This window comes from Equus przewalskii, chromosome 30 (assembly GCF_037783145.1).
Source record: "Equus przewalskii isolate Varuska chromosome 30, EquPr2, whole genome shotgun sequence".
In the NCBI taxonomy this organism is placed as follows: Eukaryota; Metazoa; Chordata; class Mammalia; order Perissodactyla; family Equidae; genus Equus; species Equus przewalskii.
In genome coordinates this window covers 6,350,945-6,376,683 of record NC_091860.1, presented here as the reverse complement: position 1 = coordinate 6,376,683, position 25,739 = coordinate 6,350,945, and the positions used below count along the sequence as shown (strand labels likewise).

The window sequence follows — 25,739 nt, the reverse complement described above, 5'->3', positions numbered from 1 at the left end:
TGTGTGGATGTGTAACAGCTCTCGGGGCACAGCTGCATCCCTTTCCTGTCTGGAGCTGCATGAGGAGTGCATCCTGTCGTACCTAACTTAGAGGATGCACGTAATGCTGCTTCTCTGTGTGCATTCTTAAGGGCTACATACTTGGAAGGTAGTATTGTCCTTTATCTGGGGTGTGGTGACAATGGTCAGGACTTCCTTCTTTCTCTCTGGTAACTGACATCAGCTTAGAACAGAGTTTCTTCTGTAAGGGCTGGTTATATCCAGTAAAACTTAAAAAGAGAAAAGGAGCACAAATTTCCAAACATGCAAGAGACGTTTCCTAACTTGCTGAAGAGGCTGTGCTTTGCGTTTTCACTATTGTTAGATCAAGTGACATTGAGCACCCAAGATGGCAAGAGAATGACAGTTCTGTTGTGAGGAGAGGTGAAGGACCGACTGAACTTGCTCACAAGCCCTTACACTCAAGTGGTGGGGACAGTTCTCTTCTCATGTGTACACAGTTTATCTGAGTTAATCATTAGAGACTAACTGTTTTCCAGAGCTGCCTTCAGTGTGTTGCGCTGTCCGTCTCAGGGCTGGTAACTGTAGGAGATTTAATGCAAAGAAGATGGAGCCTGAAGCCTGGTTGTGAGACTCCCTGCTCAGGGGCCTGCCTAGCTCTTTAACGGGCCCTGTAGGCCTTCTCCTCCGAGCCCCACCTGCCTTTCTTGAGCCTGCTCCCATTCTAGGGTGCCAGCCACACGGGGCCACCATGTGCTCCCCACCCTCTAAGCCCTGCCTGCAAGTGCCTGGAACCTCTCCTCCCCATCTCTCTCTGGAAACTCTGCCTTAACAGTTTGACTTCTTGAGCTTCCTGCAGTTGAAAGTACTCTCTCCCATGTGTTCTTCCAGCACTTTCTCCAGCTTCCTGAAGGCTGACACCATTTCTAATTCATCTCTGATTTTGCTAATTCCTATTAAAGAATTTTGCATTTATTAAACAACCAAAAAGATTTTAAAAATAAATTGGATCAAACCTGGTACTTATACACCACGGCAGTTGTGAGTGCTGAGTCATTGGGCTCCACTGGGATGCGAAGTGGAGGAGGTTTCCAGTGAGAGGACCTGTGTGAGGCTAGTTAGGAAAGTTCCGTTGTGAACAGGAGGAGTGTTGGCTTTCTGTGCTGGGCGGTTGGGCTAGAAATGTTCATGGCTCCATACGTGCTGACTGGGGGCTGAGCAGGTGGGAGGAGGAAGTGCCCGTCCCAGTCAGCAGAACTCCCAGGAGGCCAAATCGTTCCTGGTGGTAAAGTTTCCCTGCTTTTTAGATTCTGTGGGTGCAAAAAACTGCAGCCCACCTGGAAGAAAAGGGGGAAATGGTTGTGAGGCTCTGACAGGCCATCTCGTGGACGCCCGTAGGTAGGAAATGAAGACGAGCAGGCCTCATTCCTGTGGGAGTGAGAGCTGGGAGCCAGGATGGGTCCGTCCCCTGCTGTCTCTCTGGGTGGTGGGTTGTTCGCCTGGGGGAATCTTTAGATCTCTCTGCCTCCTGTGGCCTGTCTCTGCATCTCCCTGTGCTTCTGCTTCCTCCCCTGCTGACCAGCTCTTCTGTTCACTGACGGTTACTACTTCCCGGTGACTTTGGTTCATGGTGACTTGTATTCTGCTATTGCCTCTGCATGGCGGTCTAGCTCCAGAGCCCCCTGATGACTACCACCTTGTCTCTTAATTTCAGTTTTTGAGCTCATTGATCATTGTGGGCAGCCAATGGATGCTTTGGCCTTGGTTAGTGAGTTACCCCTATTCTGATGAGTGGGGGCAGGGGGGAGGGGGTGGCTGGGGGAGGGACACGGGACGGGTTTGGGGAGGGAATGACCAGACCTGGATGTCTGAGCTTTCCCTGCTGTGATTAAAGGGGCTATGGATGAGGGCCGTTTCCAGGCTGGGAGGGGGGATAACCATGCACCCCAAAACATGTTCTCTTCTCTCTGCACAGAACATTCACTTAGTAACTTGAAAGCCTTGGCATTTCCCCTTAAGTCATTTACTCCTCTGAGAGCTCATCTAGATGCTAAACCACTCCTGAATGGTCTCAGTTAACAGATTGTGATGATGAAACTGGCTGCAGGTTTTGCATGAAAGTCACTCACATGAGCCAGAAAAAACCTCACAGGCCATGTCAAATATTGCTGCAGTGTTCATAGGTTCATAGCTGGAAAACCACGAATGTCTATAAAACTGCAGTCAGCATTCTCTGTATCAGATGATTTAATGCTAGATTTTTACTATGTCCTAATTTTTGCCATGTAACCAAAAACTGATACTGAGTGTACCTTATATGTGGCATCTCTGTCCTCTTCTGGCAGTATGAAAAGGATGCTTCTGAGAGCTTATATTTACATCTGTGTTTAAAGATTATAGTGAGGCATATTCTTTTAGTTCATCATTTTGCACTGAGTTTAACTTTTTTGCATGTACTGTCTTGTTCCAAGGCTTGCTTGCCAACACACACACACACACACACACACACACACACACGATAATTAAGGGGAAAAAGAGGAAGTGGGAAGGGGAAAAGCTGGCTGTTGGTACATGGAGGGAACTGCATGCTCAAAATGAAAGTAGCCATAACTAAATAATACTTAGCTACCATTAAAATATGTAAAAGACTGTTATCAGGCATTCACGGTTTCCTTAATGTGTTTCCTTTGAAATAATATAATCAGAGGAAGCTGTAAAATACCTTAACATAGCGGAGGTTTGAATCTGAAAGTCGTACTATAATGAGTTCTTCTCTGCTTAGTCCCAGGGATTCTGGTAAAAATTTCTGTTAGTTAACCATGAGAATACCTTGTAATTATCTCTTGTCATCAGCAGCGGTCCCAGCTGATTAGAGACTTAGCGAGCGGGGAGCGTCTCTGATGTGGCAGGCTGGGCCCTCATCTTGGGAGGTTTCTATTTGATCAGTAAACATCCATTCTAGATAGTGCTACTGGATATGGTAAACAGTTAACTTTCAGAGGCTTTCTAAGCTTCTCTCAAATCATATCCTGCTTATAATGGTTTTCCAAAAAAGGCATGCTTCAAGTTTAACATCTGTTTCTATGTATCTCTTTCTCTTTACAAAATTATGCTTTCACAAACATGAGTTGTCTTCTAGCTGCTCAGTATCCTAAGTGGTAGGCGTTGTTTTTGACCTCTTCACAAGAAAAGCATGAATTGATCGAGCTGGCGTGCTCAGGAACACACCTGAAGATTCGGAGCTCCTGTTTTCCCCATTGTCTTTCCGTAAACCCTTCTTCTGAGGTTTTTGTTCTTGCTCATAGCTGTGTAACCTTCCAGAAGTGCCCGAATGCCGGGCCTCTCTCCTGCATGCGCTCCTGTGTGTTGGTTGCTTTCCTGTCACTAGTTCCTCCTACCCCGAAGCAGGTTGGGCCCTTTGAACATGAGGCCTCTGGAAGATCGGTGGTGAGCAGGCGCTTCTGGAAGTAACAGGAAGACCTCAGCAGCAGCACAGCCTGGCACTTGTCTGCCTCGGCAGCATGTCATCACCAAGAGGAGAGTGTTAGGGTTGAGTTTCTTCTTTAGCTAGAGAATTGGATTAGTTAGCAAGCGAGGAAATACCCAGGTGAGAGGCACTGGATGGTGAGGACCTGAAACACAGCTCTGAAAAAGACCCAAAAGGTCTTTAGGTCCAGTCGCTTAGTTTCGGAGACGACTGTACCGCTGAGTACCTGACGAAGCACAAGGAGCCTAGACTGGAGTCTGGTTGACATCTGACTTGCACCAGCAGTGGGCCCTGAGGGCTTCAGTTAGCTTCCCAAGCACGGAGCATCCTCATCTGTCTGCAGAGAGGGGACTAGGGGTTCTTGATAGCCCCTCAGGCACTCTGGCTTACTCGTCCCTGGTGGCTGCCTCCCCGACTCGTTGCTGCTCTAAGCTTGGCTTCCACAGAGCAGAGGGGCAGAGGCACAGAGGACATTCCCTAAGTGTCTGTGGAAGAATGAGTATATGAAAGTGAGGAGTGATGATAGGAACATGAAAGGGAAGTGAGAAACTAGGGTAGTTTGTTTTTCATGTCGATAGTGGCAATGTATGGACTGTACTAATGAAAATATTTTAACTTGGTGAAAATCAGAATATCCTTATTAATAAGAAAATACTGAAATAGTCTGCCTTGCCTATTGGACTTATGTGAGAGAGAATGGATCCTAGCTTGCCATGCCTGGTTTGTGTAATAAACTAAATACCAGTTTGTTCTACATCATCATGGAAACGGGTGTAGCTTCTTCCTTAGAAACCGGCCATCACCGGAGGGGCAGAGCCTTGTTATGACAGTCAGCTCTGTCACTCTTTCCTGTTGTGGTGAAGGCCTATTGATTACAGCTGAGAGCAGACAATACCGCTCTGAAATAGCCATCACGTAAACAAACACGCAGCTCTCCTCTTTCCTCTGTGCCTGCACCTTCTTCCTTGGATGATGCAGGGGGAAGGAGTTTCAAAATTATCTGCTCCACAGAATTTATTTTAATTGGGTTAATAACAGTATTAATAGCTAAAAACAAGGGTTTGTTGTGTTAGACACTCTGCTAAACAGTTTAAATATATTATCTCATTAATTCCTCCCAACAAAGTCAGAAAGAAAGGAATTGTTACCATCCCCTCAATAGAAATGAAGACTCAGAGGCAAAGAGAGGCGCTGTGTGTGGCAGAAGAGATACGTTTAGACAGAATGGTGTTGGCGCTTGAACCCTGCTGCCGGCCAGTGCCCATGGGGGCACCCACACGCTCCTGGCAGCCTTGCCATGCTGCTCCCTGTCAGTGTGGCAAGAAGCCTGAGCCACCTCTGGTCCCTTTATCCTGCGCAGCTGCCCCAGTCATCTTTGGGGATCGGCTGCAGGTTCACCAGGCCCCCCCAAGCTCTGGATTCCACTCTTTTCCATCTAAACCCTTTCTTCCTAAAGCTAGGAAATTCCTCAGAGGGTGGGTAGTAACCTGCAGTAAATGCAGGTGCAGCTACCAGTCAGTTGGAGGGAAGGCCCCGCATCTGGGAGGGAGGGGGGCATCTGCCCCTGCTTTAACCAGGCTTTACCTCTGGGGAACTACAACTCCAGGTGGTCTGCAGGGCTTCCTGCTCCCTCTGATGGGAGCCTCCCTGAGTGTCGGCTTCTCCAGAGGCTCGAGGCTGCCCCAGCATCGTGATGTATACAAAATGATGTTTTATGTAGAGAGAGAGTGTCATCTGTCATTGGGATGCTTGCATGGGTGACAATGGTAGCACACAGCCTTCTGGGGAGGCTGCTGCTGGGATAAAGAGGACTCCGAAGTATCTTCTTGCCTTTAAATTCAAAGTCATCGATATGTCCGTGCCGTTTCAATCAGTATAGCAAGTGGACTAATTTAAATAACTGACAGGAGTCAGAGATGCGTGTGTATGAAACAGGCTTTCTTCTCTCGTAAGCGCAGTTGTGGGGAGGCTGTCGTTACGGATGATGATTCACCAGGAGCGGTTCTAGTTCTCTCGTTGAGGATGACTCAGTGCACACAGCCAGTGGCCTGCCCGGGTAGCCCTCCACCAGGTGCCACCTGTCTGTCCTCCCTCCGTGCAGACCCCGTGCCCTCCTTCCTTCAGCTTTATCCCTTCCCTCCCTCCTACTTCTCCCATCTGCTTCTGTTCTAAGTATGCATTTGTCAGTGGTCCACATGGAGACAAGCTCAGAAGGACTCTTCCGTCATGGTTTTCCTAGTCCCTGGTACATTCGAAAGATACGCTACTGGAATTTCCACCAGTTTCTAAGAAGGCTCAGTCTTGCATCAGCACTAGCTGTGCATTTAATAATTGGTAAAAAGCATGCAGCAAGCCCGCACACCACTCCCCGAGGCAGGCCTCTTGCGCGGGGGCTCCGAGTTACCTTGCGTCTATAAAAGGTCTTTACTAGACCTGGCACAAGCAGAAGTCTCCTAGTCCAGAGATGATTCAGAAAATTGCTGGCAACCACAAAAGCTCAACTTGTGTTGAAATTTTTTAAATATTCTGGTCCTGTGGTAGAACGAGTTGGCATTGCAGTGGGGATGGGTTCCAAAGTGCTTTTTCCATTCTGAGCTGATCTTTGTAGGACCTGGACCCCGTGCTCAGGCGTTCCGAGCCTTTGTGTGAAGGGCCCCTGGCTGAGGGGCTTCCGTCCGGATGCGGCCACAGGTGCTTTTCCAGGTGAATCCACTGAGCTGCCGCTGTGCGCTGAGACCCTGGGTGCTTGGAATTGCTTTCCTGTCCTGTTCGTATGTCTAAAGTTGGCGTCATTTGTAAATCTAGTAATTTATGCTTCCTCTTGAGATCCATTATTACGTTTGTGTAGTTTTGAAAAGTAACAAAAAAGTGATCTCCTGAAATAGTCTACCTTGTACTTTATTTCAACTGAATCTATATTATTTATCACTTATGTTCATTTATTATGACATTGTGAAAAGCAGGCATAAAAGAACTTTGCAGTCTGACCAGGCATTTGTGTATTTTCTAGTTAGAACTCTGCCACTTAGAATTATTTGTTCAAATTGAACGTTGCTGAATAGTAGTGTTTATCTGTTATATTTCCAGAGCAGCTGTGTCTTTTTTGACTGATGTTTAATTCATGCTAACCTCTATACCTTAGTCTTCATCTGCTCTTGACCTCATATTTCCCCTTTCCAAAATTAGCTTATTTGTTGCTCTGTGTCAGAGGGCTATTTACACAGGGTAATGTATTGAATGTAGTAAGGCGCACTGAAGAACAAATTGCAGGCTTCCTTCCAGGCCCAAAGAGCATTAAGAGCAAATTCTGTAACGGTAGATGGCTGACCCCATCACAGAAACATGTCAGACAGCTCACACTGGGGCTGGTGGATGTGAGTCATTCTGAAGAGATGCCGAAAGCGCCTCTGCCAGTCTAGAAGAGAGCTTCTCCTTCGAGGAGCGTGAGGTTCTTTAAGTGGCATGCACTGCCTTTATACTCAGATTGTGCATCTGGGTAAGAACAGCTGACCCATCTGGATGAGGGAGTGGCTTCCAAAGGAAGAGTCACAACAAAGTCATACATCTTTCCCCTGTCCAGAATGTGACACCAGGGTTGAAAGTCGATCAGCAGCACCAGCATCTACTGGGCTGGCAGACCTGCCAACCGAAAGAAATCACGGGACCTGGGGACCACTTTAGTGAAGCCCCCACCCAGCGCCCACAGCTCCCCAGGGAAGCACAATTGACTACACTTTGGGGTTCGCCCTCAGGGGCCCAGGTTCACAGAGGAGGGAGGGGTCACTACAAGGTCTTTGTTGCTAGGGAACCCCCAGTTCAATGAGTTAGGCAGTAAGTCTTGACTAGTTATCTTTATTAAACCACACATCTGTCCCGTCCCCACCGGGCACAGAGCTCAGCTGTTGGTGCCCAGATGGTAACAACTTGGTGCAGCTCCTAAGGACCGTGGTCCACTGGGGTGATCTTGGAGTGTGTGAAACCGTGGTTAAAAGTCATTTCAAATATTGCCATTCTAAGTGGGCTTTTACTTTTTAAAAGCAAGGCAGTATTTTCTATTGTGGTTGAAAATGAGTCATGTGAACTCCCAGAAATGTCTCCTAATTTTTTTCGTCACTAGCTTTTATATAGTCAGCAAATAGGTTTGTCAGTTTTCCTTTAGATGTGTTGTTTTTCACATGTTCGTATTTCAAATATTTTCCGAACAGTTTTCATCACTTGTTCTGTGGGCATCATGTCTCTCTTCTGGAGTGAGGTGTGGAGCTGTTAGCAAGTGTCACCTCTCCCTCGGCTCCATCCTGTTCTGCAGGAATTCTCTATAAAGACCTGCTGTCTCGTTGAAGTTGTCAACACACTTTCTTTGGGCTATCACATTCCACTTTGCTCTCCTTATCTTTTTCCCACCCTTTATTAATATGTTCAGCATGTTTTTGTAAAATGTCCCATTGTTAACTTTTTAAAAATGTAAATTATTAGTCTCATTTTTTTAAAAAGAAAAATTTAACCTCATCTTATTTCCTCAAAGGCATTAGGAAACATATTCTTGGCTTTGAGGCCATATGAGGTAACACACATTTTAGCTGATAATTGGCATCCTATATCAAAACCGGTAGAATATCCACACTTAACAACTTGTCTGAAGGAGAAATTTGCCAGAACTATCACCATGTGGGGTCCACTTGTGCCTGTCAGAGCCAGGTGCATACTAGATACAAGATAATTTTTGTTAAGTAAATGCTTTATAGTTTTCTATGTCATGTGGACTATATTTTTAAATAGATCATTTAAAATTTCCCAGATGAGCCATGTTTTCCTTAAATTAGGATTGTGGTATATTGTGAAAATAGGAAAAAGTTTAATCCGGAATGCGTTTGATTAGTTATCTGTTAGTTATCTATGGCAGTTTTGACTAGGTTAAGGTGATGCTATAACGTTTTTGGGTGGAGAAGAAAACTGACCACATTACTCCTATAGGTCGTTATGGTCTGTTTATGTCCTTGTCCTGTTTATGTCATTCTTTATTTGTCTTCTGATGATGCGCATGGCACGTACCTAGACAAATAGTACCTTGGGATCTCAGCCACCTCGTGGCATATGAGCACACCACATGTTTACTGAGAAACCGGAACATCCATTGAGAAAATGAGCAAAAGCCACAGTGTGGTTTCCTCTGTAAAGCCGGGCACCCCAGGGATGTGCTTCCAGGACAGTAAGGAGTAAGAGTGGTGCTAAGGAGGCCAGCAGAGATGAGTCCTTAGGGAACCTGGCCCAAGAAGTGCTCTGTTAACAAGCGTTCAAACCTAAATGTTCAAACCATCATTTCAACGACAGTAAAAGCAACAGACATTGCCCTTCTCCCGTGCCCAGTGTGAAGACAGCCTGCATGGTGTGTGAGTCGTGAGTGCAGAAGCATTTAGGCTGCTCAGTGGCAAATGCTTTACTTCAGATTGGTTTTAAATATTTTCTTCCTTTTCAACCCATAACTCAGCTTTGCTGTAAGTGGAGCTTAGGTTATTGGGGGTTGGGGCTGGAGGCAGGATTTGAAGAGCTACCCTCACTTTTTAAGGCAAAGAAGTGATTCCAAAATAATAATTAAAATGACAACAATAATAATAAATTTTATTTACATACAGGTAGAGGCAGAACGGGCAGCCTCTACCTGTGTGTTGGGAATGGTCTTCCTTAAGCCCAGTCCCTAGCAGTTGCTCTGTTCCACAAAATGTGGTTTAATAACACCTAAGCACAAAAAAATAATAATAATAAACCTTACTAGTAATCAAAGAAATGCAAGTGAAAACCAGTGAGATGCTATTTTCATTTATCTAATTAGGAAAAAAATCACTTGTAACCCCAGGAATGGGAAAGGTTCAGCTGGCCAGCTCCCCTCCGCGCTGTGGGTGGGAGGGGAGCTTGGGATGGTTGAGCGAAGGTCGAAGGTCAGGTGTGACAACATGGATAACATAATGCCCTTGATGGGCTGATTCCTTTCTAAGCGTTTATTCTAAATAGCCCAAGGCATGCTTAGTGTTTGCGGACAATAGTGTTTCTCACAGTGTTTTAGAATATAATCTCCACAGACGTCCACCAGTGTTACAGCAATTAAATAGGTCATGTGCATTTGATAGAGTGTTGCTCGTGTGTTCGAAGGTGCACTGGAGGAGTGTCTCATTACATTGGGAGAAGGAAAACAGAGTGGCTACCTGAGCGGGCTTTGTGGTCACAGTTCTTGGGTTTGAATTCTTTCCTCACCACTTACAAGCTGTGTGACTTGAGAGAGTTGTTTAACCTCTCTGTGCCTCAATTCCCTTATCTGTAAAAGGGAGAAATAACAGTGGTTATAAAGTTTAAATGAAATAATTCATTGGGCATGCCTGGCACAGCGTAAGTGTCTAATAAATGTTAGTGTTAAGCAAGTTTCGTAACTTGTGTGCCTCTTTCCTCCCCTGTAAAGTGGGAGTGACAGTGGTTCCTGCCTCAGAGGGCTAAGGATGAGTCAGTGCAGGGAAAGCACTTCGTATGGACCAAGCATGTGGCAGCCACCATGTGAGTGTCCGCTGTTGTCCGTACTGCACGTGCTTGGAAGCATGCATATAAACCAGATTCCTGGTGGAGCCCTGGGGCTCCTCGGAGGTCCACGTCCTCACACACAGCCTGGAGGACACACAGCATGCCTTGTTTGACGGCACTTCGCAGACAGTGGATTTTGTGGGTTTTTGGTGAGGAAGATTGTCCCTGAGCTAACATCTGTGCCCATCTTCCTCTATTTTATGTGGGATTCTGCCACAGTGGGGCTTGATGAGTGGTGCTGGGTCCGTGCCGGGATCTGCACCTGTAAACCCCAGGCTGCTGAAGCCGAGTGTGTGAACTTAACCACCAGGCCATCAGGCCGGCCCCGACAGTGAGTTTTTTAATAAGACCCTCCACCAGCAAAAAGATTACGACTCGATGAAGGCTCAGATGATAGTTAGCATTTTTTAGCACTAAAGCATTTTTTAATTAAGGTACGTACATTGCTTCCTTAGATATGATGCTCTTGTGCACTGAATAGATTGCACTGTAGTGTAAACATAGCTTTTATATGCACTGGGAAACCCAACAATTCATGTGACTCACTTTATTGTGGTATTTGCTTCTTGGCAGTGGTCTGGAACCGAGCTCACAACATCCCTGGGGTGTGCCTGTATATCAAAATAATCACCTCTGGGTAGATTGGTTTTTTTACTTTGCTAAATTTTTCCAAATTTTCAACAATGAATATATATTACTTTTATAATGTAAAAAAACAAGCAGCTGTGTTAGAGTGAGACGTTTTCTGCTTAGCCCATAGTTAATCAAAATAGTTGAGTGCCCCAAGCTTCCTTGCAGGTAATGGTTTTTCTGTGCTACAGTCCTAGTCTCTGGTCGTTTGCAGGCAGGAGCGTAATATTTCTGCGCAGTGTAGCAACGTGCAGCGTCTTTCTCCAGCTGCATTGGAACAGGGGTTCTAAACTCGAGAATCCTGGGAGGAGCTTTTGAAATCTACTGGTATTGGGCTCCTCGCTTGACTGATTAGATGCACATATTTTGGAGTGAGCCCTGGGCATTGGTATTTTTTAAAAGCTCCAGGGAAATTCTCTTGTGCGGCCAGGTGGGGAACGACAACAGGGAACTAGGCTGGTATTTCAGACTACCAGTTCCTGCCTGGCAGAGAGTTCTGCTGCATGAACAGAGCCCCCCTCCTCTGGTCAGTCTCAGAGTTGGCCCTAGCAGCATTTCCCGCATCTCCTGAAGGTAAGACTCCCCTGGTGTTTGTTAAAAATACAGATGCCTGGACCCTAACCCGGACGTACTGAATCTGAGCTTTGACGGGGAGAGACCTGCTCCTGGGATTCTTACATCAGGGGAGTGTGCGAACTGCTGGAACCGTGGTTCTGTCTGAGCCTCACGCTGGGGGACCTGGAAAAACGCTGATGCCTAGTCCCCCTCCTGCCTCCATGGTTCTAGTATGATGGAGCTAGGATACTGTCTGGACATCAGGAGTTGTGAAGTCCCTCCAGATTCTAATGTGTGGTTGTGGTTGACAACCGTTGGCAGTGATGGTTCTCAAAGTGGGGTACTGGAACCGGCAGCATCAGCATCACCTGGGGGCGTGTGTTAGCAGTGCATAGATGCAGCCCTACCTAGAGCTGCAGAATCAGAAATGGGGAGCGGGACCCAGCAGCCTGTGTGTTAGCCGCTCTCTTAGGATTCCTGCACGTGCTCAAGTTTAAGCAGTACTGCTCTAGAGCAGCGTTGTGAAAAGCGGTTTCCTAGACTCACTCCCAGAGGTTGCACGGTGGTCTGGACTGAGCTGGGAATGGATGCCCAGTGGCCCAAAAGCATGCTTGGGTAACACTGCTCTCGGATTTATCCTTATTCCCTTAGACATTTCAAAGTTATAAAGGCCTTGACATCGCTCAAGTACAACCAGTGTCCCAGTGTTCTTGTGGGTAGCCTGTTGCTGCCACTCCTGGGCAACACACATGGCTGTTTTCCAGCCATAGTTACTGGGACATGTTTTCTTTAAAGTCGACAAGTACTGTGGTTGGAAATCTATTTTTCAAAAATACTGACCTAAGTCTGACTTGGAACAGCAGTCACAGAAGCAGAGAAGTGCACACTGCTTCTGTGTGCTTCCTGCCTTGGTGTAACATCCGTGCCTCTCTGTTTTGTAGGTTTTATCATCCACCTGTGCCAGCGTGGTCGTCTCAGCCCCAGACCGGTCACAACCGCGCCTATCAGGGAAGACAGGAGGTCAGTGGCTTGCTAGGGCCAAGGGACCGAGAAGACTTGGAGGTCAGAGGAATGGCCCAAGCGCACAGTCTGCCCATCCACGTGAGGGAGGGCCCATGGGAAGTTGGAAGAAGGACCGAGAATGTGATGAAGAAGGCAGTTTGGGAAGAGCTGAGAATGGCGGGTCCTGCCGAATGGCAGAATGTCAGCCTCGAAAGCTGGAACCAGCCAAGGAAATTAGGAAGGCAGATGTCTGATGGTGATGGGGAGAAATTGTTTCAAGATCTCTACCCATTCGTGCAAGGAGAACATGTGTTGAATTCCCAAAGCAAAGGGAAATCCCAGTCATTGCCTAGAGTTCTTTGCCCTGAGAGCCTGAGTTGCATGGAAATTCCTCTTCCGTTAAATGATAGACATTTACCAAGTGTTCCTAAAATGCCATCTTATCCTCCAAATTGTGCACCACATTTGGAACCCACAAGGAACTCTGAGAAGGGTGGCTCCTCTGTCCCTTTGCTGCGGCCTAAGTTTGGGAGGCCCCTCAAGCCTCCGTCTTATGATTCTCACCAACACTCCCGGGGCGGCGTGGAAAACAGTGACTATCCAGACAGCCAGCAGACAGACCTATGTGTTCCCCACTTGACCAAAACTAACGACCCCAGGCAGGAGCTCTGTGCGCCCGACTCTGGTTTGGAGCCGCCAGTGTATGTGCCTCCACCGTCGTACAGGTCGCCACCCCAGCACATCGCAAACCCCTACGTGGAGGATGCAGCACCCAGGCCTGTGTGTGGTGGTCGCCGTCAACAGGAGCACCTGACCGAGAAGGCTGGTGCCAGTTGTCAGCTTCCTTCGGGCTCCCTTGGGACTGGGAATGAGTATGGTGCAAGCCCACGCTCTCCTCGCGGACTCCATCCACAGCCCCGGCCCACCGCTGCTTTGGATGGCTCTGTTCTGTATATTCCCTTTGATGACCCACGGATCCGACATATTAAACTAGCTCAGCCCCAGGGTTTCTGTGAAGAAACAAAGCTTGATGAGAGGTTGTACAGCTCCCGTCCGGTCACTCCCCCAGAGCCGGCTCGTGGGAACACGCGACATGGTGGTGCCAACTTCAATCCACAGAGCCTGAAACCCCTGCCTGGGGGAGAGAGAGGCCTCCACTTTGCTGATCCCAGCCCCCGGTTGCTATGGGGCCAGCTCCCCAGGGATGGAGAAAATGGTGGCTTTCATGACCCAAGAGACCACTGTACTGCAAGAGGACAGCGGCCGGACGTGCAAGGCGACCAGCACAGATATGCAGAAGGCCAGGTTTCCTTCCAAGACCCTCAGGGCGAGAGCACCTGCGACGCCCGGACCAAGCTCAAAATGTTTGAAACTGGGATTCAGACCAAGAAAAGTTCAAAGAAAAAAATGAGCGAAACAATATTTTGTTTGGTTTCCATCCCAGTTAAATCAGAATCCCATCTGCCAGATATAGATACGAACAACAATGACTTAAAACAGAGTGCTGATAAAAAGAATGGGCTCGATAAGAGCGCAGCTCTGCAGGAACAAAGTCCGCTGAGCACGTCTTCCACAGACCTGGAGCTGCAGGCTCTCACAGGAAGCGTGCCTGGGAGAACAGAGCTTCGAAAACAAGGTCTGGGGGGACCAGAAGACGACAAACAAACAAATGACCTCAGGTTCATTCACCCCACAAAACACAGAGAACTCAAGGATTCTGGCTTGTGGCCAGGGCACCAGTACAGAGATCAGCAGACACAAACCAGCTTCGCCGAAGAATCCAGAAGCCTGCAGCCCCTCCCTGCAGAGAAGCTGGGGGGCCCACCTGATGCAGTGCTGACTCCAAAGTGTGTAGACCCTGCTGTACTCTCCAAACCTCAGGGGCACCTGGCATTAGCTCCCAGTGACCAGAACCAGAGGCCAAATGCTCGGCCCCCAAAAGCTCAGGTGTCCCTCAGCCCATCCAGCAACAGTGCTTTCTCAAGGACATCCTCGTCCCTAAACCAGGCACCCCTGCCCAGAGCGGGCCCGAGTCAGCCCTGCGGGGACCAGCCCAGGGGCGAGGTGGTGAAGGGGGAAACCACCGGCCCGTGCAACAGTCAACAGCTCTTTGGGCAGTTTCTTTTGAAACCGGTTAGCCGTCGTCCCTGGGATCTGATCAGCCAGTTAGAAAGCTTTAACAAGGAGCTTCAGGAGGAGGAGGAGGAGAGTGGCCACAGCAGCAGCGGCAGCAGCAGCGGCAGCAGCAGCGAGCACAGTGATCCAGAATGGCTGCCGGCAGGCCCCGCCGGTGCTGCTCCCGGGAGTTCCGCCTTCCGTGAAGACAGCTGGGAAATGAGAGTTGAGGAACCACCAAGGAGGTCCTCCAGGGAGGACCCCGTGCTGAGGTCGGGAGGGGTTAAGAGTGCGTCTGAGCGCTGGAGTGAGGAAGGGAAGCGCGGCCACCTGTGTGCCCGCCCGCCATCCCTGGGGCCCCTGCAGGTGGGCGTCAGCAGAGGGGAGGCGTTGCTGTCAGCAGATGGAAGCTTGATGACAGAGAAGGGAAACCAGGAGCTCAAGAACAGAATCGACGAGCTAGCACTCAGCCCAGGTCCTGCGAAACGAACATCTTCCAGATTAAGTGACACAAAACCAGCGTCCCCATGTGATCCAGCTGAACTGAGGGAGCCCCAGGAAAGTCAGAAACTCTCCAGTGTTTTAAATCCTGTGGGGCTGAGCAAAGCTGTCCCTCCAGAGGCTGAGAGTCGGGAGGAGAGGGGAGCAGTGGTCTCGCTGTCCCTCGCTAGCAAACCCCGCGGACTCTCGGCACCAGACCTGAGGTCTGTGGGGCTGACCCTGGCGCAAGGGCAGAGTGCTGATGAGTTAGAGGGGGCTTTAGGGGAAGCAAGTGCAATAGAAATCCCCCCCAATGAATCCCTTCAAGCGAGGGCCGCAAGGATCCTAGGCATCGAAGTGGCCGTGGAGTCCCTGCTGCCCAGCGCCAGGGGAACGGGACAGAGCCTGCCTCCCAAGCCTGACGAAGGTGCCCACAGGCCAGCATCCCCTGGGGAGGAGTCCGTGTCCAGTCCAGCACGGGCGGATGGCCCCACGGTATCCACTGATGCCTTTTATGGCAGGAGAAAGTGCGGCTGGACCAAAAGCCCTCTCTTTGTAGGGGAAAGGGACAGTGCCCGGCGGGCCTCCCGGGCTCCTGAGCACTCAGGTGTAGATGGGGCCCTCCCCAGCAATGCCCCCGGCCCAGAGCCTCGGCCCAGCCCCCAGGAGTTCACGTCCTTCACTCACGAGGACGTGGCCACAAAGCCACCCTTCAGGTCCACCTTGTTCCATGTTATAGAAAGGACCCCAAGTGTGGCCGGCTCAGAAAAGAGGCTCCGCAGCACGTCCAAAGTGATTGAGAGTTTACAGGAGAAACTGGCCTCCCCGCCCAGGAGAGCGGACACCGACCGCTTGATGAGGATGAAGGAGGTGAGTTCCGTGTCTCGGATGAGGCTCCTGAGCTCCCGGAGCGGTGACTCGGTGGAGGATGCCGAGGAGCTGAAGGCCGAGAGGGGCCTTGGGGCACAGCCAGGAGGCCTGGTGACCCTGAACGCTGGGGACATGGCGCGGAAGGCGGAGCCCTCGCTGTCTGTCTCCAAGGGCGTCCCCTCACTGGAAGAAAACGGGTGTCCAGCAGCACAGAGGGAGCAGGACGTGGACCAGGACTTCTGGTGCCCAGGTGAGGAGGCAGGCGCGGGCAGGCGCTTGGTATTAATTTGGCGTCCTTAGAGCACAGAAAATACCAGCTTGGTGAAAAATGAAAATCTGTGTATTCAGAAGATACACTTGACCCTGTGAATTATTGTACCAAAAGATTCTTTGTTTTGCAAAGAGTTATCTGGAAACTTTCCTTGAAAATTAAGATCTTACGGTGCGTTTTAAATGATTATATCTATAGAAATGGTCTATGCAAACAGCTATATGATGTTATCTTGGTGAACGACTTTGGGCCTTCACCGTGAAGAGGGAACTGAGTAAAGTCTCCCAGCCCGGCAGTCCCTCCATAAGCCTGTGGGAGACTGGGGCATTTGTACTCTGCTCTCTCCTCCTAAAATAGTAGGACTTCACCCAAATAACCCTCATCGCTCTTTGCTAGCCTAATAAGAAAAGACGTACCGTATTGATTCGATAAACTATCATCCTATGATGCCGTGTCTTAATATTTTCACATTCCAAAATCTTTTGCCCCCATTTTTATGTTTTTAGTACCACACCATTTAATAACTTTAAAAGGTTTCGTAGGCAGCATTAACACTTTCTGAACAGCCCACCCTAACAAGTTCACCCACCAAGCTCTGTTTCTTAAAGTCCCTTGAATTCGGATTGCTCCATTCCAGGTGACACGTTTTGGCCACAGCGTTCTGCAGGCCTCCGGGTCTCTCCATCCTCTCCCCTGAGCATGTGTTCAGAGCCTTCTCCGGTTCCCGGTGACAGGGATGGTGGCCTCCCCAAGCACAGTCCCACCGTCATTGCCCTGACACAGACGGGCCGAGAGAGTGCTCAGCATCTCTTGTGTCAGGTGTTTTCTTCAGGGCCTGTCCTGGAATTGGTTAGAAGAAGGGCTGACGAAGATGTCACTGGTCCCCATCATAACCTGCAGACTGGAGGGGCCTTACATTGTTAATCCAGACCTGCGCACAGACAGGAGGAGCCGGGCCCTGCACTGAGTGCTACAGCTCGGCCCAGGCCGGCGTCCCGAGTCAGGCCCTTCCATCTCACGGGGCGCCCCAACAGGGTGGTCCCCCCGCCCCCCACTTCTCTGTGTTCTATTTTGAGATCTAAGGATTTAAAAGTAGATGGAAAAGACCACTTGTTTCAACTAGAAAAATCTAGAAATTTTTGTTAAAAAAATCCACTTGGCACTCTTTAAATTTTCCCACAAAGCAGTGTGATTCTTAGGAGTGTTGGCGGGTGTTGCCCTGTTCCTTATGCAGAATACGGTACTGAAATGATCCATACCGCCCTCTCTGGTCGTCTGGTTGGCAGGCGTGGTCTTCGCTGAGGAAAAGCGGACTGACAACACCGAGCTTTGCCTTTCCCGCGGTGCTGGGAGATGCGCTGCGGCCAGTCTCTGAGCTGCGGCTTTGTCAGGCGTCACCATGATTGCTCCTCCTTCCCCTGCTCCCCAGAAGATACCGCTCACTGTCGAGTGCTAGTTAGAGTGTGTTCCTTATCTATAAAATTAGGATGATTTTATCAGTCCTGCCTCTTCCTGAGAATTGTAAGGGTTTTAAAATAAGACAAATATTGATGTAATAAAACACCAGTTTGTAAAGATTTCTTAGTCTCAGCCGTGGCCACATACTTCAGGGGGTATTTTATAACATAAGATTTCTAGGTCAATAAAGCACTCCCTCAGTTTTCAGCTTGATCGTTTGCCGTGCGAGTGGGGTTGGTTAGGCATCTGAAAACACCTAGATAATGCCAGTTTTAATTTTAGCCAGCCATTAAAGATAGCTCCCTATGACTTTATTATGTTTTTAACCATCGTTACTGACAAGTAGAAATTTTAGTTATTTTTTTCTCCTCTCCGTCTGATGCATTTATTAATACACAATACAGTGACCCAAACTCTGCAGGCAGAGTTGCTCACTGTGACAGACAGCTGCCTCCGGCATTCGTAAGTACTTGGCTGGAGGACAGCAGGGACGGCTTCTCCACATTCTGCGGCTCAGGTCAGCCCCCGTTGGCCTGCTGTGTGACGGTCACCAGACCTCAGTAGCAAAGCCAGTCCTGTTGAGAAGCCGTATGATTGAGGTAGTAAGACTTTTGACGTGTGTTCGCTTTTCCTCCACTCATTGCTTCACAAATTAGAACAAAGGCTTGTGCTGTGTCACTGATGTGCATTTGGATTTGTTTTCCTTTCAGTGTATTTGATCATTTTGATCACAAGAAGCATCAACCCCCCCAAGACCCCTGACTCTGTCACCCCCGTGTGCCAGAACCACTTCATTGCTCACTTCATTGCACAAATTCACAGCCCACTTAAATTCAGATTTTGTTCTGGAATTTTAAAACAAGATTATACCATGTCGACCTGTAACATTGCCCCCCCGCCACAACATGCACACACACCCCTCCAGAACTTCCTTATCTGTCTTGTATTGTAGTACCCATCATATCATAAAGTGTCTTCAGATTAAAGATGCTAATTTCAGCTAACATCTCTTCAGTGGTCTTTTGGGGCTCTGACTCAGAAATCAGCAGCTCAAAACTAATTCAGGTGACAGAACCCCATCTCCGATGGATGGATTACAATTCAGAATTGCAATTCCCAGCACTGATAGCATTCAGAACCTGCTGGGTCCATCACCCTCCGTTGCATGCTCTCTTAATCCAAGTACAAGAGGAGAATGAGGAGAGATTGTCTGCTCCAGACTCACCCTGGGGGAAATCTGGGAAGGTTGGTGATGCGAAATAATGCCAGTAGAAGGCTAGACGTTCACGCGTCTTCAAGGCCGGGTAGCTTTTGAGGGTGTTAATACATGAACCCCCCCAGGGTGGCCCTAATAAGTTGTCTTCCCCTGAAATACTGCCCTGGGAACCAGGATTCCAGATACTCAGGGGAACCTCTCTGTCCTCTAGACCTGTGCTGGCCTACATCGTAGCCCCTTGCCACAGGTGGCTGCTGAGCACTTGAAATGTGGCCTGTCCAAACTGAGATGTGCTCTAAGTGTAAAACACACACCAGAGTTCCAAGACTCAGAACAAAAAAAGCAATCTAAAATTTCTCAATAATTTTTGTATTAATTACCTGCTGAAAAGATAATATTTTGGATATATTTGGTAAAATAAAATACATCAACTTCACCTGTTTCCTTTTATTTGGTTTAACATGGCTACTAGAAAAGTTAAAATAGTGTATGTGGCTCACTTTCTATTTTTGTTGGACGTAGACCCTCCACGATCTGAAGAAGGGGCCCATTGTTCGACAGAATTCTTTCCCCTGCTCCCTGTCTGTGGACCCTTGGCTGCATCAGTGGGGCTGTGGGGGGCAGGCCCGTTCTGTGGAGCTGTCGCCATGTCCCTGGCCCTGCGGGCAGCTGGTCGGGGCCCAGTGTATGTGCAACGTAAGGCTCGATAGATGGTCCCCTTCTCACAGGCCTCTGCAAAGCCGAGGGTGCCCTTTCCAGAGTGTCATCTGTTAGTGACCACCCGCCGCATTCTCAGTGGAGAAAAGACGTCTTTGCTCACAGGCTCGCTCTCTCAAAATCAGCACACAGTGAGGCTGATGGAGCACAGAAGTGTGGCGCTCTGCTGTGACCGTCCTGTGCTGTCACCCTGCAGTGTTGTTGAGGGTCGCTGTGAAAAGGCAGCTGACTCACGGGGCCTCCACCGGCTCTTAGCCAGGTGGGCACTTGGCAGTGACTCCTGTTTGAGGAGGAGCTCCTTCTCCAGAGTGCAGACTCTCCTGTCTGGTTTGTGACGCCTCGCGCACAGTGCTCTAAACCCTTAGTTGTCACAGTTGTAGCATCGTACGGTAAATCTGCCCCAGCTGAGGGGGGAAGGTGTGAGGATGACTTGGGAAAACATTTTGCTGCTAGGGAAATCGAAATCCATGTGGCATTCATAGTGCACAGCTGTCCAGATGGATTTGAGAAGATATTGTTCTATAACTATCAAATTGTACCATCCTTCCAGATTTCGTATGTGTTTTCTCTTAAAAGGTTAGGAAACCTTTGAGCTGCTGTGGCAGGAAATTCTGACCATAGGAGGCACAGGTGTGAGCTTCCGGTCTGCCTGGATCCCAGAGATCTGTGCAGCCCGAGGCAGTCAGATTTAGCATCACCAAACTGCAGCCCTAAAGGCAGTTTAGGACTGTTCCTTTGTACGGTGTCCTGTTTCGGAAGCCCAGATCTTCTGGGCCCAGTTTGGGATTTTCCAGCTTGGGCTATAGAATGGAGCAGTGTGCTGGCCCAGACTCGTACCCACTTGTGTGTGGAGAAGATTTGTTCTAACAGGCGTGTGTCCCGCCCTGGGCCCGCCTGCTGGCTCATGGCCGTCAGAGACAGAAGGCCTCTCATTGCCAGCCAGGCAGTCAGGGTCCCAGGGTCCTCCAGTCTGCTGGGGACAGCACTGGATTACAAAGATGTGCACCCTAAACCAAGTTTTCGTTAGAGGTATAATTTAGCAAAAAAGAAATAGTCAGCATCAGCCAGGCACGCCACTGCTGGTTTACAAGTGTTGGGTCTAAAGTTAAGTATGTTCTTTTAAAACAGACTTTTGATGATAGCTTTTCACTCCTTAGTGAAAACAAGATTGTTGAAATGTCTAAAAATTAACTTTTATCCACTGGTGGATTTGGCTCCCTGAACATATTTATTTATGCTCTGAGTGTTAAACAGAAAACAGAGCTGTTGAATGTGTCACTGATTTTCTTGTTCTCTTTTTCACAGATTCGTATGACCCTAGCAGAGTGGAGCGGGTGTGATTAGATGCCAGTGACGGGTGGGACGCCCGTAGTTTGCTGACTGAGTGATCTCTGGTGAAGCCGTCGGCCCAGCCTGCCTGTGTATAAGCTGTACGCTGCTGGCTTTTAGTGCGCCGTTACATCTTTTACCACTGCCGCCAGGAGGCTCGTCATCCCTGCAGACTCGCTTTGTGGAAATAAAGCAGTAGTCTGTTGAAACCATCTGTTTTTGTAGCATGAAGAGTTAATACCTGTATTTAGCAAAGAGTCCCATAGACTCTCTTTCATGATGGATTTAGCCAGGCTGATAAATAGTTTGGTGTTAATCTGGTTAAGTGAAAATTTAAACGTGGATGATAGAGTGAATGATTTTGGAAGGACTGTGAATGTCATAAATTCCCCTTGGCCTCTCCACGGCCTGTGGTCCTGCTCGGGTTAAGGAGTTTGGGGCGTAGGCCATCGCCTCGTGTTCCCGCACTTGGAGTTGAGGGGGCTGTGAATGAATAGTTGTGATCCATTGCTAATCAGTTTGGCCTTCTGTTGCTGGGAGTAACTTTACTTATAAGTAACTTGCCGTCGGAGAATAAAAGCAATATCTTTTAAAGTTCCTAAAAGATTAAAACTTGTACTATAATGTACTGAGAGTATTATTTATCTGGCAATGAAATACTTGGATAGTTTGCAAACATGCTATTGTCTGCTTTGCACTCAGTATTATCTATTTTTATTTTCTGTATGGATGTTTAGAGAGTGTTTATATGAAAAATAATTGCTGGTTTAAAATAGACCATTTTAACAAAGTAACTATATTTCTTTTTACAAAAATGCTATTTTTCTATGATGTAAACAATTGTTAGGTGGCAGATTTTTAAGGAAGTATTTTATTTAAGAGTCTGTATCCCTTTGTGTGAGAGGAACCCAGAGCAGGTTCCCATTTGCTTTAAAGCCTGTGGCCCTCACCCAGTCACAACTCTGCTACTTTTGTTTTATCTTAGAAAGAGATGTCAATATAGACATTTTACAGGGTTAATAAAATTAACTTTTCACAAAGATTTTTTACAAATGTAGCTGTAAGGTTGTAATTGAAAATAACCATCTTAAAACCAGCCAACACCCTTACAAGAATTTTTGCTGCCATATCCACTAGAATTACCAAAAAACAGTTTCATCTTTATGTGTCTGTGGGGATCTGCCCTGAGACCAGACTTCCCTCCTCCCGCCCGCCCCTTTAAAGAAATATGTATTTTTATCTAGAATGATCCTTAATTTGTCTCTGCATATTTTTAAAAGTGCTAGAGATACTACATATATGCCATTACAGAAGCAGTATGAGGCCTGCGTATTCTACTGTGTTTACTGTTGCATTAACCTGCACAAAGTGTGTGCATTTTTTATGCATTTGTCCCTTCTTTCAGAGTGAGGCATTCTTACTAGCTAACATGTCCTGAATGGTTTCTTGTCTCTTTTTTCCCTCTCTCCCTTTTTATTCTTTCTTTTTTACCTCTCTCTCTCTCTCTCTCTCTGTTTTTTGGGTTTTTTTGGAGGGGGGACCCACCTTATCTATTTTTAGACATTGCAAATTCCTAAAATGTGAACTATTGGGTGGTCTGCAGTTTGGCCCGAAAATGACTCTGACTGGGCTTTCATGGCCTGTTTTTATCTGTACCATATGATTTTATTTCATAAGAACTTCATGTATTTGGACTGTAATAAACAAACAGACCCTAAGGAATTCTGAAGTCTTTTCAGATACGCTGCTCTGCCTTCTTGGTCCTGCCTCTTGACTGAGGCGCTGCTCTCCAGATCTTGGCTCTTGTGAAAATTTAGAGCAGCTCTCGTTTTCACAGCACCGCGAGATGGGCCAGGGCTCTGCTCGAGATGGCTGAGAATGTTTCTCCCGGGGGAAGTCCAGTGGGGAAGAGGTGAATCGCTCTGTTAGGGCTGGTGAGTCACTGGGTCACCTGGTAGAACTGAGCGACTGTGCTCCCCTCTTGAAATGCATGTGAAAGGAGGTCACGTGTATGTACATAGACGCCTAGACAACCTAGAGACACATACATACATATGTATACGCATGTAGGAACTCTGTTCTGGCTGCCTCAAATTTTGTTGATTCCATCTAAAGACTTCTTTTAATCAAAAGAGTTAAATTTTAGCTTATTTCTCAAGAGAAAGAGAAGGACCCTAGAGACAGAAAATTACTGCACCTTATGTATATCAGAAACCAAAATATGATGCTCTTCTGTTTTGTTTTATTCTAAATCGTTGTATCATATCTTTCTGAAACCATTCTGAATTTAGTTGAAATTATCAATAGTTATACTTTTATCCTTAATTTCTGGATTCCAGCCTGTGTATAAATCTTCTGGGGATGGGGAAAGAGAAAGGTAACTGAAAATTTGACTTTTAAATTTGTATATTCTGAGATAAATAATACAGTCTTTAATCAAAAATAGCTTTCCCCAGAGGTTTTGAACTTACTGCTGATTATCCTTTTATTAATTCTATTTCTCATAAATACACAACTCTGTTATTACTTGTGGCTGGAAAAAAGCTTTTCATATTTTGTGTTTGTCATTGTTTTTCTGATACATATGACTTACTGTTGGTGTTTAATAATTTGGGGCTTATAAAATTAAAAGTTCTAATTTTGATTATTTGGACTAAAAAATTACTTGAGGAATTACATATGAAATGTATTTGTATTTCTTAATTTGCAAGAGAAGGGGAAAAATTATGGTAATATAGCTCTAATTATCTTTCTTTGAAGAAAATTTCTGAATGCTTGAAGACCAAATATCTCTGTGATCATTTTCAATCTTCTGTTTCTGCACACCCCAGAAAATTCCTCTGTAAAGACACAGTAGCCCCGGATTTCACCTTCAGAACTCTTTTCCGTGTTGTTCATAACTATTTGGATTTCTTTTTTAAAAGTTCCTTAAAAAATGTATTTACTCTCTGAGGTCCTGATTTTCTTACTAAAATTGTAGGTTAAGGATGTGGTTCATCTGAAAATTCTAAGAACTTTTTCTATCCCATTTGACTATTGGTGAAAGGTTGTTGCTAATGGGAGTTCAACTGTTTAAACTCAAATAACTCTGAAACTAGACCCTTCCCTCTTTTTGCAACAGCAAAACGACTTGCTCTGATAGCGGCTGGGTTAGGGCTTCTGAGAAAAAATGCTGATCCACTGTTGACACAGCTCCTCCCCAGCTCTGGGCAGAAAGGACTGACCAAAGATAAGACTAACCCACCATTTCATCTGTGGCCCCCAAAGATTATCTTTGTGTGTTTGGCTCTGTTTTTGTTTGTTTAAAATGATTAAATAATACACTGTTGTCAGGTTAGCATCTCTTGGACAGTGACCAGCGCAGCAGAGTTCTCCCTATGTAAATATCTGAGCTTAGAAACACTTCCAATTTTCTGAGTTCTCGCAAGCCATTACTTGGATGTTTGGATCATTGTTCTGCCAGATCCATCTGTGCAGGGAGGTGAAGCTTAAGGGATGGAGTGAGGGTCGAGAGTGTTTCTAAGCTGAAGCTATTGCAGGCCTGGGGGAGTTTTGCATTTCTTTCGTTTTGTTTTTAACTGCAGATTCTGTACATCTGTTGGTGGGAGGAGAGTTGCTACTCAGGACAGGATTTAAGAGACACTTTCCAAGTGACCTTTATGAGTCTGCATGGTGGGAGGTCTTTTGCAAGTGGTGGGTCCACTTGGACCCACCAAGCTAAGAAGAGAGAGATTATAAAATAACTATAGAAAGAATGGTCCCCAGCCTGCCTGTTTTGTTAAGAAAAAAGGAGTGGCTAAGACCGTAATTCAGATGGAGGCCCCTAGAAAAGGTCGATATAGTCTCGCAAACTGCCCGTGGAAACAGCCCTTGGGGTTCTCTGCGTGTGGGGAGGCGGGCGGAGTCTCTGCAGGTTCCCTGGTGTGGCTTTGAGAGCCCCTGTCACGGTTGTTTACTGCAGAGGACAGGGAGGGCCTTGTTCCATGGCCTCTGCTCACTGACTGAAACTTGACTGCAAAAGCAGGTCCAGATAGTCGAGCCATTGGTTCCATTGGTCCCATTGGCCTGATGGGGTGAGGAGCAGGCGCTCCCTGTGAGATTTTCCCTTCCCATGTGGAAGCCGGGCCTGCGGGGCTCACAGCTCAGCCACAGAGCAGACTTCCCTCCCGCAGCTCCCTTCGCCCAGCCTTGCAGCAGGCCCAGATGTGTGACGCTCGCTGTCAGGGAGCATGGGGGAAGACAGGCAAGTTCACGTTGAGAAGCATATGGCAGAAATTAGAAATGAAAACCGTATGTCCTGGCCAGGGAGAACGGCAGTAACCTACAGATTATTAAAACCAGCGAAGCACTCTCCACCTGGGTCAGCTGAAATTCGAGCCCTCACACTCGGGCCGGTCAGGAAAGCTGAGCAGAAGCGTCTCACACACACACACACACACACATACACACAACTTCTAAAATTTGGTGAAGATAAGGCCCTGTAACCCCTACAGAAACTTTGTATCTGCTCGTCATTTCTTTGGGCACCATTAATACATAAGGCAGGTAGAGAGGTCCCAGGAAAAGACACAACTACTAATGGCCGATTGCCAGCTTCAGGTCACGGCTTCCAGGTGGGGCAGTACAGAGAGCTTAGGGATGAGGGAAGAACAGTAATACCAGCAAAGCACACATGAATGTCCTCAAGGAGCACTCGTGTTTCTCTGCTCAATGTAAAGACTGCTATTTCAGGATGGTTGGCCTGCTCAGTAACACATGTTCCAAATAAAGATTTTGCATGAAGGTGCCTGTGTCCGTTGTCTTTGGCTGCTGGTGCAAGAGCTGCCCTGTAAGCTTTAAAGGCCCGTCCCACAGGCTGCAGGCTGCGCACGGCGCAGCTCAGATGGTATTGGTAATTCAGGGACAGGCGGCCCCAGGCATGCCAGCACCCTTGGTCTCCACCGAGGGTTTCCTGGGCGGTAAAGCTCGTCTTTGCCCCTCCTGCAAAGGCTTGCTGACATGGTGAAAAGAGGCCGAGAGGGTCAGTTTGGGGACCAGGTTTGAGT

The 25,739-nt window shown here is 47.5% G+C and overlaps 1 protein-coding gene across 2 annotated transcripts in view; it reads left to right on the top strand.

The window, feature by feature from the left end:
- Nucleotides 1-25,476, top strand: part of JCAD (junctional cadherin 5 associated) — a 79,572-nt gene extending 54,096 nt beyond the window's left edge. For both annotated transcript variants that reach the window (XM_070601836.1, XM_070601835.1), the window contains exons 3-4: nt 12,178-15,953; nt 20,671-25,476. In XM_070601836.1, coding sequence (XP_070457937.1) covers nt 12,178-15,953; nt 20,671-20,705 — 3,811 coding nt within the window. In that variant the 3' untranslated portion in view covers nt 20,706-25,476. The remainder of the gene's footprint in view (nt 1-12,177; nt 15,954-20,670) is intronic.
- The last annotated feature ends 263 nt before the right edge of the window (nt 25,477-25,739 follow it).